Below are 16,744 nucleotides of genomic sequence, written 5' to 3'. Positions count from 1 at the left end.
TCTATTATATTTTCAAAAAGTCGGAATCAAAAAATCCATATGAAAATAAATTTTCAACTCCAGTAAGACTGTAGTAATAGTGGCACACAACAAAGGCCTAAACTATATTTTCAAAATTTTTTGATTATGCAGTTATTGTAAATATGCACCATAATGCAGTTAATATATTAAATAAATTGTCAGACATCTTTCTAATTCTTGATAAGCGCTGTAAGGACGGAAATTTACAACAAATTTTCGCCTACATAAAACATGACTATATTTAAACATTACATACTTAATATAGCACGTACTGGGAATGAATGTTGCAAATGTCCGAAATTAAAATAGATTAGGATAGGATAGGATAGAAATAAACGATGCGGAGCACTGCGACCATGATTGACACTTCGTTCGACACTTGCGAATTTTATATAGATTCCTCAATGCCTCTGGTGTATAGAGTGGGATCCAATACCTCTTCTCTAATTACGTTAATAAATGTGGGTTTGTTACCTTCATTAGCTATAATTGATCCAAGACACATAATATATTCTAATTAGCTGCCGCCCAGTAGACTTGAAATTAGCTGTTGGACTTTCGATGATGGAACGGTTTCTTCTTCACCTGGGCAGTAGGCAGAGGCCATGACTATCCTATTGTTGAAACTTCAACTAGAACCGCTGCTAGGTCTCTAGAAATAAAGTTAGTTAACGGAAGATGTTTTACGTCTCCACAGATTATGATAGCTGCACGTGGCACTACTATCGATCGGTCATACACCAGCTTACCTGATTTTGAGTTTAGTCCCCGAAAAAACCCACCCTAGCACGAGAATAATTGCAGCACGCACTCGCAGTCCATCCAAGTGATCTGCAATTACATTGAAATAAAATATAATTAAATAAATAAATATTATTATAATAATAATGATTGATTGTATTCCGTCTACCGTAAATGATATAAACTTGCAGAATATATACGTACATCAAGAAACATTAATACAAATCATATACATAAATACATATGTTCTTTCTTAAATACATATGTTTTCTTCCTTTAGAAAACACCTAAGTCAAGCGAAGAAAATCATTACGTTCGATCGCATGACGGCTCTTGAGTACGCATAGTTCATGCGTCCGATTATTCAGACGAATAGCACAAATTCTAAACACATTGCGTTGAATCTGTAGACCAAGGAAACTTTGAACCAATAAATACATATCTCCGGATCACTTGGAAGAGACGACCATCGTTTTTTAGTTTATACATTCATGTAAAATAAGCTAAACTTTTCATAATATTTATTGACGACTCAACATTATTTAATTGTACTAAATAATAAAATATAATATAAAGCAAAAGCGAATCTTTGAATATTTTGGTTAAAAATTTTATTGTAACGATTTTCGAGAAGCAGAGGATATCCCAGCAAATAGAAACGACCTCGAGAAAGTGTCGTTATAGAGCCTATTAAATTTGTCGTCTGCATGGGTTAAGCCTAATAGGGGCGCAAATTTGCACAAAATTCTCTCCTTCATAAACATCACAGTAAATTACGTTTAAACACTAAATACAAAATATTCACTCGCGTACAATTGAAGTTTTGTTCAAAATTCTTGATTGTTGTTTTGTTCTCAAATTAAATAAATTAATTTGTATTAAATAAATTTATTATAAGTTACTCACCGAAAATCACTCCGCAGCTACATAATTGTATCAGTTTAAAATAATATAAAATTAATTTAAACAAAATTTTTAATAAAGAAATATATTATATTTATTTCTATTAATGTGTAATATTTATTTTATTTATTATTGTAAAATTTATTTTAGAAACACCGCCGAAAAGTCACAGCATAAAAAAAGCATCAAACGTCAAAGTTTTCGCCGTGACAGGTATGTTGTGATGTTGCAGTCACTTCTCGAATGGTAAATAACGATCAGCGTTGTAATATTTTAGTAATATTTTACTAATATTTTGATAAACATATATTAGGTTATTTGTATTTTGATTCTGAATATATAAATAAGTGCTAATTTAAAATATAATAGAAAGTGAGGAAATGAGTTATATCGATGTGTGTATATTATATTTTTATTATATGTATATCAATTCTTAAAAATTTAAACATCTATATAAAAAACGTTAAATATTGGCGAGAAATACGTAATATGAAAATTCAAAACAGTTTAAATTTCCCTCGAAAACTTGAACAATATAACAAATACATAAAATACAAATGTGCGTAAAAATACATGTATAATCCTTTGATTTTATTGACAATAAACTTTAAAGTAATGACCGCGACCATATAAAGACCATGTAAAACCATTGACCATATAAAAATTAATTTTTAATTTTTAAAAATGATGATTCCTTCGAAATACTATTGGTGTTCGAGAAGGAAGATTTGCAAAAAACCACCAAGCTGTCGCACTATTATTTCTCCAGAGGAATAACTGTGTGAGAACATACAATGTTTAGCCACTGGGAAAAGCTTCAAAATATTGAAATACAAATTAAGAATATCGCATTTATACTAAGTATATTATATTCCTAAACTTATAATGCAATATGGGAAAACACGAAGCATCTGTATGTAAAGCTAAAGTAAGTATTCGTTTTGATGACACAAATTTTATAACAAATTAATTAATTTACATTAAGTAACATTTACTTACTTACGGTTTATTTAGTTTATAATTAATAAATAACAACATGTTTAACAAAGCATTTGTACTCTCAAATGTATCAATTATAAAGATGCTTTACTTTCTGAGTGAGGTTTCACAAAAACACAAATTTTCTCTGTGTTAAATACAAAGTGTTACCGTTACATGGATTATAGTAATTAAGATTATCTAGAAAAGAAATAAATTAGTATCACATCAAAAATTCCACTACATACCTGGTAATAACCCCTTGGTTATTATAGTTATTAAGGCCGTGTGCGAGTTCGAGTAAATTGATAGTAAATTGAGTGAATTAATAAACTATGTCGGTATGGCTGCGAATGTTGGTATTTACCAGAATTTCGAGTAGTATAACTTAGATAAAAATTAGGTAAATTAGGCGTTACCATTGTGAAAATTTTATAAGATGTTTAATAAATAAATAAATAAATTTGAAAATTTTTGACCAAAAATAATAAATAATTGCAATAAATAAATAAATAAATATTTACATAAGTACAGTGTAAAAAAACTCTAGAAAATTTTTATTTACTTTACCTCAATTTACTCCCACTCCAACTCGCACATTAGCATTTTATGTTAATCTATTTTTGATCGAATGCACATAGACAATTTCGAAAATTCTATTTTACATGAAAAGCATCCACGCGTGCTTAGGATTGGGAAGTATCAAATAAAATGTATATATGCAGGTTGTCCCAAACAACCTCTCAAGTTTAGGATATTTAATTTACTGTAGTAAATCGGACTTTAAATTATGACGCTAATAATTGTATTAGTTAAATAACTTAGAAAAAATTTAAATTTCAATTAAGTTGATTAAATAATATCACTTAAAAACATTATGCTTACATCAATGTTACAGTCAATCTTGTTACAGCATCCCTTGCTACCCAATTTGAATATTTGCTTAGTACATGATTGATAATATCTCTAACCCACTTTTTTTTTACATTATTTTTTTTCTCATTATTATTATATGCTTTTATTATGTTAAAATGTACTGCCGAAAGAATTAAAAATCTTTCATAAATGTATTAATACAAATTTTAAAATGAATTAAATAATTTTTGCTTATAATAAAAATAATAAACTTAAATATAGTTTGTGAATTCAAAATATTGCAATCTAGCACTTTGAACATATGAATAAAAGTACAGCTAGAAAAAAACAAAATTATTTTCTTAAAAGTTTAAGCTAATTCTGTTTTTTAAATATAAGATTTTGTTCACATTTTCATGAGAAACTGAAAATATAAAAGAAAAAACATATTGTTTATGTATTATGCATTGCAGTCAAAATATTATTTTTTTTTATTAAATAATGCCGTGTTTAAATTACGAACTTTCGTTAACGAACTTTGCTGAAGCTGATTTAGTGTTAAATTATCGTTTCAGGTTTTCATTTCGATAAAAGTCACATATTTTAACATATTGTTGAGCAATCAGCTGTAAACGTTATTATGAAAATCTTGTTTGTTACTTATAAATAAATATTGTAAAACTTATTTTTTAAAAAAATTAAATCAACTGAATAAAAATGCAGATTATTTATAGAATTTTGAAGTCTTTCGTTTGGTATATAAACATTAGATCTCTGATGCGTATTTTTCAAATCATACAAAAAAAATAATTAGCAAAAAAAGTTTATTTTTAGAAAAATCTAGAAATGGTAACAATTTGTACGCAAATATTTCTAATACAGGAATAATTAAAGCAATAAAAAACACAAATTTGAGTAGTACACTTTTGTGAAATCTAAAGTCAAAGTCAAGCTTATAAATTCGGCAATATTTCAACTCAAATATTGAAATATCTCCGAAAAAATTTAACTCATAAATCATTTTTTAAAATTTATTTATAAATAACAACCCAGCTTCCATTGAAAAATTACTAACTTGGCACTAGCAACATATTATTTTAAAAATCTGCCAATTTGCCATTTTTATACAAAAAACTTATCGATAACGCATTAAATTTAGCACTGTATTCTGAAAAAGGTATTAAATAAAATAAACTTTCAGTTAAAGTTCGAAGTTTGTTGATCCTATTTATAACGGGTGTTGTTTTGCGCTCAAAGTCGATTTCCAACAGAAAATCTTGTAATGTAAACCCCATATAAAATAGATAAAATAGCAACTAGGAAGTTCCACAATTTTCTACAATAAATTTTATAGCAACTACTTCAACTACTTCAGCTACTACAGCTACTAATTACTTTCAGTAACACCCCTGTTTTCATTTGCTTTCATTTTGAAAGTTATGTTGGCTCTGCTTTTGAAGTCAGCTGTTTTTGACTTTTGGGTTTGTGGAATCTAATTTATTGCAGATAAGCTAGCTGTTAAAGTTTGTTTATTGTTTAAACTGTTTCACATTAAACTTGTAAAGAATATAATTAATTTTTTTTACGTTTCTATAAGTAATTATTAAGTTGTCTATTTTGTAAACAAAATGGAAGGACAAGCGTGCCCACGTTGTAAAACAACAAAATACCGGAATCCTTCTTTGAAGCTTATGGTCAATGTGTGTGGACATACATTATGCGAATCTTGCGTAGACTTGCTCTTTTTAAAAGGGTCTGGCTCATGCCCAGAATGTATGGTACCATTAAGACGTAACAATTTCAGAATACAGCTCTTCGAAGACCCGCAGGTAGAAAAAGAAGTTGATATACGAAGACGTATACTACGTGATTACAATAAGAGAGAAGATGACTTCGAAACACTAGATGATTATAACGATTATTTGGAAGAAATTGAAAACATTATATATAATCTTGCTAACAATATTGATATAATTAATACAAATAAGCGCATCGAAACATATAAACGTGAAAATAGGGAAATAATACAACGAAATAAAACACGTGTTGGTCGTGAGGAAATAGAATTGACGGAGTTGATTGAAATTGAACGCGTCCAGGAAGAGACGAGACGACAGGAATTAGTTGCGCTTGAAGCTGAGCAAAAAAAGAAGAAAGTCCGTGATAAGGAGGCAATGATAGACGAGCTTATGTTTAGCGGTAAGAATGCAACGGAAATTGTAAATGAGTATGCGGAAAAAGCGGAAAAATTACGAGAAGAGCAAAAAAAGGTTCCACCTCCTGTGCAATTTTCTAGTGGTGTAAAGTTCGGTCGTGACAAAGATCAAGTTTATTTGCCAGTTCCAAAAGCCGAAGAGGGTCCTTTATACGTTCATGTTTTACCAAAGTTATATATGCTCGGTCCAACTCCTCCAACTGTTGATGATATACAAAAAAAGAATTACTTAGCTCATATACGCCAGGAAACTACGGCAGAACGCGCAGGTGGTTATCGTGCTAACTTGGCTTGCCAACGGGCGCTACAAGAAGCTTATATGGGGTTGTACTTTAGTAGTGCAGATATGTAATATAAAATCTAAAAATTCCTAATGCTTTAATGTATTTATGCAGTTCATAATTAAGAAATTTAAGTATTTTAAATAAAAATAATTGTAAGCGCTAAACTTTTGTGATATTAATTGTTAAATTTAATCAAATTATTTCTATTCGATTACATATTATGGAATATTTTAACTTCATAGCAACAAATTTATACTGAACCACCTTGTATTACCAAAACAAACTGTAAATCAATTAATGTTGTTGCTGTTATGGCTTGCGTTGGAAGAGGTGAGCGTTTCTTTGACATTTGAAAATACAAGTTGGTTCGAGAAGTAAACCCAAGCGTTCCTGAAAGAAACTTGGTTATCCGTGGTCATCGAACATCACAAATTTAATATTAATCGAAAGACGCTGACAACGTTATCATATATGTAAAATATATTTATTCTATATTAAAACAGCATTTAATATATATATATTAAATGCTGAATTATTGTCAGTTTTGAAATTCCAAAAGAGTTATAAATTTTTGCTAATTGCTATTGCTTGCTTAATTTTGAAAGGACATTCATAAAACTAAGGATAATATCAAATATCATCTATAAATCCAAACTGCACAGACAAACTATGTTAAGGAATGCCATAAAATATTATTACCTAAATTCTGAGTTCAGGATTGTGTTCAGGCTAATAATTTAGTTAATTTTAAAAGTAGGTAACCTAAGCCATTAACCCTGCTATAACTATTTTTTATACTCTCAAAAGTATATTTCCATATTTTTCGATAATAATAATTCATAAAAAGTATTATTATTAGAAAATTAACTAGAAAATTAGCATCATTTAAACATTCTTAAATAGTCAAATTGCACTTTAACCCACACAACCATGGTTAAAATGATGTAGGCAACTCTTGAATCAGGAACATATAAACCGCAAGAACTTTCTTTATATAGGAATGACCAAATTACTAGGAAGGGGACTTGTTAACGAGAGCCCTAAAGTATTGCAACGGACGCTCATATATTAATAAGGACACTGATGTAACGCCGGTGTCACAGGCGATTATATATATCCTAACAGACTGCTTTACCATTGAACCTATCCTCTTTATAACAGGCCTGACGTAACGCAACGAACCTATCGGCGGTTATATGCATCTGATATACTGATTTAACCTAAACATCTTAATAAGAATCCTTATGTAACACAACGAACTTATAGCCGGTTAAGTGGAACCTGATATATTTATTGATTCCCATATTTAACATCTTAACGAAAGCTTTGACATTACTCAACAGGGTCATTACTTTATGTGAAATTTGATATGCCTATTAAGCCTTAAACCTAACATCTCATTAAGAGTACTGATTTAACGCAATACCATAGTATCTCTGATGTAACGCAGCAGGAGTTCTGATGATTTACTGCAAGGCTGTCCAGAGCAGATGCGATCGCGGACCAATACAAACACTGTACAGATTGAAGGGCCGCAAAAATAAATACTTACGTTCATAGTTGTTTTCAACAAAAATAAAAATACGGTTGTTTTAAATTTATTTTTCTTAATTTATGAAATTAAATTAAATTCACTTTGTGGTATACTAATAAAAATAAAATAATGTAGTTTTATCAGTACACGAAAAGAAAATTTGCGTAACTGTGCTAGATTAAAAACATGTCGCAGGCCGTGCTTTGTACGGCCCTGATATACTGACACATCTTTGAACAAACATATTAACAATAGCTTTAAACTAACTCTACGAACTCATGAGCGGTTTATGTGGAATCCAATATAATGATTCACCTTTAAATTATAGTAAGAGCCGTGACTAAACCCAATTTACCCATACAACCAAAATTTTTTTTGATATAGTGATTAATCCGTAAACTGAATATCTTAATAGAAGTCTTAATGTGACGCAACGGTATCTCTGGTGTAACGCAACAGAAGCCTTGGTAATATATTGATACACCGTTGAATCGAATATCTTAAGAATAGTCTTGAACTAATGTATGCATATCGGTCTCTGTGGTATCTGACATACTGATTTATTCTTAAGCCTAACATTATAATAAAAGCCGTGCTAAAACGCAATGGACTCAATTAGTTCCGATTAACAAACAAAAGCGGAATTTGATAAGGTGATAAGATACTGATTGCTATCTTAATAAGAATCCGGCTGTAGTGTACCTAACATCTTAATAATAGGCTTAAAGAAACGCATCTTTTGTGCTACTGTCGATAAGCTATAAACTATGTGGAATCTGATATGCTAATTTACCCTTAACATAACTTAATTGTTAATTCACCTTCAACATAATTTATTTTAATAATTTTTACATTACGAATCGTTTGTGTTTTTTTATTATCTTATAGGTAATATATGCTGGTTCAGAGGAGTGTGTGTTTAATGCTTACTTCAAAACAATTCAAATACATTGTTGTTTATACATATATATGTATATATATTTATTTAATTATATCGAATACTTTTTTAAATATTAGTTATTTTAATATATAATCAATTATATATAAACTGTCATTTTTATACAAATTCACATGTCATAGTTTAAATCTATTTACTTATTAATATGAAATTTATAGTACTTTCGGTATGAGGTAAAAAGGTAAGAATTGGCCAAAACATATTTAAAAAGGTAAATGTAAAAAAAATATGATGAAAACCAAAGCGTTTAGAAAGTAAATATAAGTAAATAAATTTAAAATATTAATATAATTAACCTAACACTAAGTATTTAAGTTAACATTGCATTTATGAGTAAACCACTTAGGCTGGCTTACACTATAAAATATTCACAATCGTTTTTTATAACATATGTGCATGCGTCTTAAAAATAAAAAAAAAATAATAATTTATAAATAAGAATAAAAAATATTCTAAGCACTTGAAATTATGTACAATTAAAATAATAACACATTCATTTAACACGAACTAAAGTCAATTCGCTTCTAAAGTTAATCAAAATTACTATAAAAATAATAAATTTATGCTTTTATGCTAGAGATAATGTTTGAAAATATTTTATAACATAAAATGCCTTTAATTTTTTTTTAAGGCCAATTACATATTTGTTTATTTCTTTTTTTGACACTACTGTAATTTAAAAAAGTTTAAACAGTCAGGAATGTTCTTGATTTGTTTTTTTTTTAAATAATTATAAACTTCTCTAAATTTAATTACTGAATTGTCTTCAACAATTTTTACAAAATCCTCGATTCCTTACTTAAGGTTTTAAAAAAAATTACATAGCATTTCTTTGCTCTAAGTTTGAGATACAATTGTTGAAAAGTCAAATATGAAACATTTTTAAAGGAATTGCTTAAAAATATATTTCAGTATTGAAGTTTAATATATTATAAAATTGGTAAATAAACATCAAAGTTTTGCCAATTTTTTAAAAAATAAATTTTTCCTACTCTTGATGTGTTTGAGGGGTTTTTTTATTTCTAGCCAAAGTACCGATAGCGATTGTTGTAGAGAAGATTTTAAAATTTTGAGGTACTTGACAGTATGCCACTCACACTAGACAGAGTCATCTGTAAGTAAAAAAAAATGTTAATTAATTATATTTGAAATATTATGGAAAATATAAAGGAAATACGCACCATGGTACCACCACTTGGTCTTCTTTGGATTTTTGTTGCAGGTTTTGACATAGAGTGTGTTATCTGGCGGACGTTTCTTTTCGCGGCAGCTACTCAGCATGGAGGCAATACTTAAGCACACAGATTGAACTGATAACGCTGGTGACCAATCATCAGTAAGAATAGAGAGGCAAATGTGACCATTTGAATAGACGTGAGGATGAACAGGTATATTATTTCCAACAAATGTTACCTAAAATATGCATTTTTTGAAAATTTTATTATTAAAGCAATGTATAATAATTAATATGAAATATAGAATCAACAGTTTAAATACACCTAATATATAGTATAGTGTAGTATATTAACTGTTTTTATTTTTGCAATTACAGGTCCTATTCACACTAGCGACAGCTTGACGCTTGAAAATACTTTAATTGGCTAATAATAATAGTGCTTATGAAAAAATAAATCAATTTTCGTTGACAAATACGTGGGTTAGGATGTGAATGAGTAATAGTTGTGTGAAAGGGGAGAAAATTGTAAGGCAGTACAGTTCGATTAAGGGATGGGTCAGAAAGTTTGTATGTACGTTGGTGCAAGAAATCAGATGGGCAACCATTGAAGATGTATAATCCTACACTCCTTTCCCTCTCTTCTTCAGGAACTCTGTTTTAAACATAAACTGCTGCATGTGTAAATATGCCTAAACAATTTTTAATGTTTTATTTCTATATGGACTAATTGTTCAGTTAATTAAAAAATACAATACAATTATTTTTTATTTATTTTCTATTCGAAATAAATCTGTTGCCAAAGATGATAATTAAAAATATTATATTAATAAATTATTTTTTAAACAGATAATTCAGTTATTTTGGATAATCTCTGAGGAACTAATATTTCCCGTAGGTAATTATCAATGATCGATTAAATATCGGTATAAAATAAAAATTAAATAACAATAAAAATATTTATCGTTTAATTAATTGACAAATGGTTTTGAAGCTCTATGCTCCACTGGGATTTAAAGGAACAAAGAAGAAGAAAAAAGAATTTATAAAATACCCGATATATAAACATAATATTAAAGATATAAATAAAATTTTTAATAACTTACCTCTGGCGAATCGAAGGGATATTTGTTATTGAATTTAAATAGAAGCTCAAAACATTCTCCTTCATACAGTGTACCCTCAAAACCAGCAATTTGTATTTTCCACCTATGGATTTTTATTATATATCAGTGTTATTTATTATAGAGGGAATTGTTGTAAAATAATACTTACTCTGCCAAATTTTGTCCAACACTTTCCGTATCAACAGTCACGCCTGGTGGTGGTTCCTTAATTAAAGACATCAGCTCCTTGTGAAGTCGTCTCTGTAATAAAATAAAACAAACATTTTTAATTTTATGTAACATATTTAAATAATAAAATATATTAATATTTGTATTATATATAATTAAAGTACAAAAAATAAGTTTTTGCATCCTATGCTTCAATACAACTTTATTCTTGTGAAATTCTTTTTTCCTTTCAGGATATCGCTCAATAAATGCCAATTATTGATTTAATTAGCAAAAATGTCGTGTGAAAGCGATTTAAAGTTAGTTCTTGACAGCGATCTAATGTTTTGCTGTGTGAATAGCGTATGGGGGGTTTAGTTAAAACTATTATTAATGGGGGATATAACAATGGCACTTATTAAAAATTAGAGAACATATTGCAATTCTATTAAAAAAATTGGAAAACTTTAATACAAACATTTAAAGTTTACATTTGAAATAAGTAGATTCCAGAATTAATTTCATCAATTCATGCGATAGATGTCAGTTTTGTAAGAACTAAAAGTATGTAAAATCTAGTTTCATAATAAACTGCTTAATTGAAATTTCACAGGAATACTGTGAAGGTGGTATATTAAAAAGGACATCTGAGTTAGTAACAGAATAATTTAAACCAATATTACAAAGTTGCCGTTAAAAATGTATGAATACAAGTATCTTTTTCTAGAAAAAAATGTACTAATTCTTAGGAAAGCAAAAGGTGGAAACATTTCATGAAAGTTAAAACTCTTGAAAAAAGCAATATGGAATAGAGTATACGATATGTGTTAAAAGGAATGGTGGGATTTGAAACAGAATAAAAAACAAACTAAATCTATTAAATCTATAAATATTTTGTTATTTTTTTTATATAAATTAAAAATTGATTAAATACTTAAAACTATTAAGTATTAGAGTTCAAATGACCTACTAAGTTCTATTTAAATACCAAAATATAAAACTCGTAAATTGCAGAATTCTTATCCTCCTGTCATTCTATACTGACTGCAAAATATTTTGTATAAATTTTAATTATCATAAATAATGAACTTAATTATTGTCAAATGTTTTTTATTTTGTTTTCCATCTGCATATACTTTAAATAATCGATACGATATATCAATCATACTAGAACCTCTGTTGACAGACAGAGATATGATAATTTCACACTTGCAAAATACAAGGTTAATTTTGTATATTTAAGAACTTCATTTTATTATAAATAATTTCATAAATTGTTAAGTTTTTGTAAAGTTCTCATATATAATTTTATAACCAAAAGACGTCAGCAAAAATGTTTATAAATAATTGCAAAAGATAAGATTGTAAAAAAATGCTTAAAAAGCTAAAAATTTATGAGTTAAATGAAAATATTTTATTACTTAGAGAAAAGTGCAAAAATTAATATGATTACTTAAAAAATTACCCCAAAATTAAAATTTATAATGATGTTTCTTAACCTTTTTCATGCCCTACAAAAGTAAATCTTCAGTTCACATAATTTGTTTCGGCTTTTTAATACGATAATAAATATATCAATCAAAACATCAGTTGAATATAAAATAAGAATAAAAAATTTATAATTAAAGCTTTTAAAAACCAATAAATTCATAATAAAAAATGTATATATTAAAATTTATTTTGTCTCTATTTACTATATTGAAATTGAACAGAATCACAATAGTTCAAAAATTAAACTCAAATCTTAATTTAGAACTGGAACGCAACTATAACAAAATATCTCAAATTCAATTAAATTTAAAGTGCCTCTTATAAAAATACTATTGAACTATTTTTAGTAAATATGGTTCTTGAGATATCTAAAGCCGGAGATTAATGTTATACTTGAAAAATAGGACATGCTAAAAGTAAAACAGAGAGCTACAGGATTAAAATATATACTTGACTACTGTATAAAATTCTTTTTATTAGTTATAATATTCTTACTGTTCAGTGTTATTTTTTGCACTGACATATAAGGGTTTCTCACTCTGCCTTGCAAAGTCAAGTCATTGCAAGATGCACGAAATGCAAAAATGCTATACTAAAATGGCGAGAGTGCGAAAACACACCTCTGCTGCATACTACATTCACATGAGAAGCAACAGATGTCTAAACATGTCTTTGCAAGCATATATACATGGGTTAAAGTATAGTAAGATTGCAAGCAATTGCAAGAAAGGTTTTTCGTATAATTTCTTACTGTCCATTGACAGCTCGCGCAGTCTATATATGTCGTGCATCTTGCAATGAATTTGCAAGACAGAGCGAATAACCCTATTATATATATAATGTAATATATTCTGTATACATTATTATTTATTCTATATATCCATTCTACATACATTTTAAACGTTCTTTATATATTCTAAAATATGGTGTATACATTCTCATATATATATATATATATATATATTCAATGGGACATTATTATATACGTCCTTACCATATACGTGCTTACCATATACGTCCTTAGATATTCTATATATATTATTTTTATTACATTATTTTGCATTTATATATACAATACAGATTTCCGTAGTGTCTTATACTGAATGTACTGATTTAAATAAAAGGTGTGTATTTTATTTAAAATATATGTTATCTGACACAAATAATTAAGTATTATAATTAATATATATATATATATAAGAAATAAATAAACCCGTTCAGTCTATTAAGCCAGAAAGCTTAACATGAAATATTTGAAATAATTCGATAAAATTACAAATAAACAAGAAATATAAAAAAGTAATAAAGACAAATATAATGCGAAGTTGGTTTGAATTACAATATACATTATAAAAGAACGCTTTTGAACCTTTGTTTGAGTGCCCTGAGTGCAAAAACTGTATTTTGCAAGTATCTACGTGCTTACTTTTCTATTAATCAGTAAAAACAATGAGTTGTGTACAGTATGAACAAAATAATTTTCATACTATACTCATATAAGAGTATTGATTTTAGATAGATAAGATATCAATAACTGATTGCTAATCAGCTTTGGGAAAATTGAACTCCTAAAAATCTACAAAATATCATGTTCTATGATTTAACAGTCATAGACTCAAACAAAGTCAAATGAGAAAGTAAGAAATTAAAAAAAATAGTTTTTTTATAATTACAATCGTATGTATGAAATATTCGTAGAATTGTTTATATTTTATTGTCCTATTTTAATTGTTTATTTTTGTCATCTGAAAACAATACAAATCTTACGCCACTAAATACAACATGGTATCATACGATTATGTCATAAATATCACAATACTATCCTTATCAGACAGTCTGTTTATTATTTTACTATCCTCTCTATCTAATTTTATCTCTATTATTTTTTTAAATACAATTATACCAACTAGCAGAGAAGCCCTAGTAGCTAAAATCGTATCGTGCCGTGATGATTAATCATCATGTTTCATTTAATTAATAAATAAATAATATTTTTATATTTATATTTAGTTTTTTTGTAAATATTACAATTTTTTTTTAGTATTTTTATTAGTTCTTAGTTAGTATTTTTATCTATAAATTAGAATTTAATATATTATAACTGATGAAAAAAAAATATTGGTAGAACTTAGTTGGGTCACAAATATAATTATATTTTTCATGATTAATTTTTTTTTTTTTTGCAATAATTAATTATTTATAACAATTATAATATACATTTTTTAAAAGAAACTTATTTACATATATTTTACATTCAAATTTTATATATACATATATACAAATACAGATGATAGATCCACATAGTATTTTAAAAAATTAAAAAAAAAAGGTTCTTTTACTCTTAATAGATTCTATTAAAAACATTTTTATATTGTTTTTTTTTTTTAAATTATTAATAATTTATAACACATATAATATGCATTTTTTAAAAGAAATTTATTTACATATATTTTATATTCAAATTTTATATATATGTATACAAATACAGATGATAGATCTATATAGTATTTTAAAATATAAAAACAAAGGTTCTCTTACTAGATTCTATTAAAAACCTCAGACCTCCAAATAATTAAAAATTAGTTATTATTATTATTATTATTTAACAAATACATAATGTAAGAAAAAGAAATGATATATGATTGAATTTATTTAGTATATTGTAGAATGATCTACCCACACACTAACTATATTAACTGTACATCAATAAAATACCTCAGTGGGAATCTGAATAATTAATAAGTAATTAAAAATTTAATATATCACTGATATTATTCAGATATATATTGCAGAATGATCAAGTAAGAACTTTTTATCGCTATATTAGAAAAAAATAATAGTTTACTATCTCTCTTCCTCGCTTATGTTTAGCTATAAAATACTTTAAATTATACACGCAAAGAAGGGCACCACTGCTATTATCACATTTTGCTTAATTTTAAAAAATATTTTTTTGTTTTATATTCTCATGTCTAAATATAAAAATAATTTTTTAATTATAAAGTTTCATTGAAAAATACTTTATAGTTTTTTGCTGAATCTTAACCTTATATTTTATTTAAATTTTTTTAATAAATTTAAAAATGTTTTTTTGTTTATATAGCGTTTTTTTAATACTTGCCTCCCAGCGATGGTTGTCTAGTACTAAAGGTTTTCCACATTTTGTAGTAGTCGACTTCGTCGGTATATTTGTTTCAGTGATAATTTCCGATTTAGTCGGTTTGTCTTTTTTATTTTTAAAAATTTTTAACATATTTGCTGTATTTGTTTTTATTTATTTATGCTTAAGTTTATAAATTTAATTTTTTTTTGTTTATTTTTAAAATTTTCTTTTCAAAGTTTTTAACACATTTTTATTGATCTTTTCAGACCCTCTTTTGGTTTTTAATGTACTATGAACTTTACACTTTCTTCGGTCAAAATTTACACTTCACCGACACCTCAGGAAGTTCCCTTTAGTCGCAATGTAACGTTTTAGGCGCCGTGTAAATTTCGAATGTATTTTCTGTATAAATTTCCGCTTCGAAGAAGTCTACTGGCTTCTAAAATTGCGATAATTTGTACTCAGCCGTGAGAGTAATTTTACAATTTTTCCGTTACTGGCAAAAATAAAGTAAATAAAAAATGCGATATGAAGTAAAAGCTTTTCATAAAAAGGCAATTATTTTTAAGTGTACGAAGTGGAAGTGGGGAAGTGAAAGTACATAATGCTCTGATATATATTTTTACTACACATTTATATTCTTTCTGCTTCGATAAGATTGCAAAATGAGACAAGCGTTTACTAGCTTTTAATTAAGGAGTAGACTTCTGCTGCTGTTGTACTGTTATCTGTTGTTTTCATTCAATAGTACGAACCCCTTTCACTGAAAATTTTTCAAAGGGAGTACCAATCAACTGATCGATAAGTCTACCTCCATACACATACGCATATAGTATAGACCATTTGTTGGTCTAAGCAATTTTATCGCAATTTTTTTCATTTTTTAATTTGTTTGCATTGCAAGCAAAATGAAAAAACAAGTTATTAAACAATTAAGTTCTTATCAGATAAATGCGCAAAATAAACTGATAAATAAATTTAAACATTTATCGACCTGTTATACTACTTTCAGACTGCTAAAAATAATTCAATAAAAATAATAATAACTTTAACTGTTAGTATTAAATGCCAAAAGCTGCGATGCTAGAGAAACAAAATTGTTAAAACACATTTGAAATAATCTATGTCACTACTTCTTAGTCCAAAACTTACTGTAGATTGAAGATATAATATATATAACGCCGATACATATACATTTCCACAAACTCATACC

The 16,744-nt window shown here is 27.2% G+C and overlaps 2 protein-coding genes and 1 long non-coding RNA gene across 3 annotated transcripts; 1 reads left to right on the top strand and 2 right to left on the bottom strand.

Annotated features, from left to right (window-relative positions):
- On the bottom strand, nucleotides 1-1,755 carry LOC119682941. The gene is made up of 3 exons (XR_005252614.1): nucleotides 1,669-1,755; nucleotides 771-852; nucleotides 1-673 (listed from the first exon to the last, which is right to left on the bottom strand). It is a non-coding gene; the product is annotated as an uncharacterized LOC119682941 (long non-coding RNA).
- A 3,261-nt stretch (nucleotides 1,756-5,016) lies between these two features.
- LOC119680785 (CDK-activating kinase assembly factor MAT1-like) lies at nucleotides 5,017-6,152 on the top strand. Its single transcript, XM_038093770.1, has one exon. It carries the CDS (start codon nucleotides 5,127-5,129, stop codon nucleotides 6,063-6,065), a length of 939 nt encoding a protein of 312 aa, XP_037949698.1. The 5' UTR covers nucleotides 5,017-5,126; the 3' UTR covers nucleotides 6,066-6,152.
- Nucleotides 6,153-9,437: 3,285 nt separating this feature from the next.
- On the bottom strand, nucleotides 9,438-15,721 carry LOC119684153 (ubiquitin-conjugating enzyme E2 W-like). The gene is made up of 5 exons (XM_038098122.1): nucleotides 15,550-15,721; nucleotides 10,939-11,030; nucleotides 10,770-10,872; nucleotides 9,671-9,902; nucleotides 9,438-9,601 (listed from the first exon to the last, which is right to left on the bottom strand). Exons 1-5 carry the CDS (start codon nucleotides 15,679-15,681, stop codon nucleotides 9,588-9,590), a joined length of 573 nt encoding a protein of 190 aa, XP_037954050.1. The 5' UTR covers nucleotides 15,682-15,721; the 3' UTR covers nucleotides 9,438-9,587.
- Nucleotides 15,722-16,744: the final 1,023 nt, after the last annotated feature.

The sequence above is a fragment of the Teleopsis dalmanni genome, chromosome 2 (genome assembly GCF_002237135.1).
Source record: "Teleopsis dalmanni isolate 2A chromosome 2, ASM223713v2, whole genome shotgun sequence".
Lineage (NCBI taxonomy): Eukaryota > Metazoa > Arthropoda > Insecta > Diptera > Diopsidae > Teleopsis > Teleopsis dalmanni.
Note: the sequence above shows the minus strand (reverse complement) of the source record. Positions and strands in the feature narration are given on the sequence as shown.

What these genes read in the sequence shown, in the direction of transcription:
- LOC119680785 (XM_038093770.1), top strand. Translation starts at nt 5,127, where the DNA reads ATGGAAGGACAAGCGTGCCCACGTTGTAAAACAACAAAATACCGGAAT.
- LOC119684153 (XM_038098122.1), bottom strand. Translation starts at nt 15,681, where the DNA reads ATGTTAAAAATTTTTAAAAATAAAAAAGACAAACCGACTAAATCGGAA. An exon ending in GTTGGACAAAATTTGGCAGA is followed by an intron (nt 10,873 to 10,938) that starts GTAAGTATTATT and finishes AAAAATCCATAG; the next exon opens with GTGGAAAATACAAATTGCTG. An exon ending in ATCCCTTCGATTCGCCAGAG is followed by an intron (nt 9,903 to 10,769) that starts GTAAGTTATTAA and finishes TGCATATTTTAG; the next exon opens with GTAACATTTGTTGGAAATAA.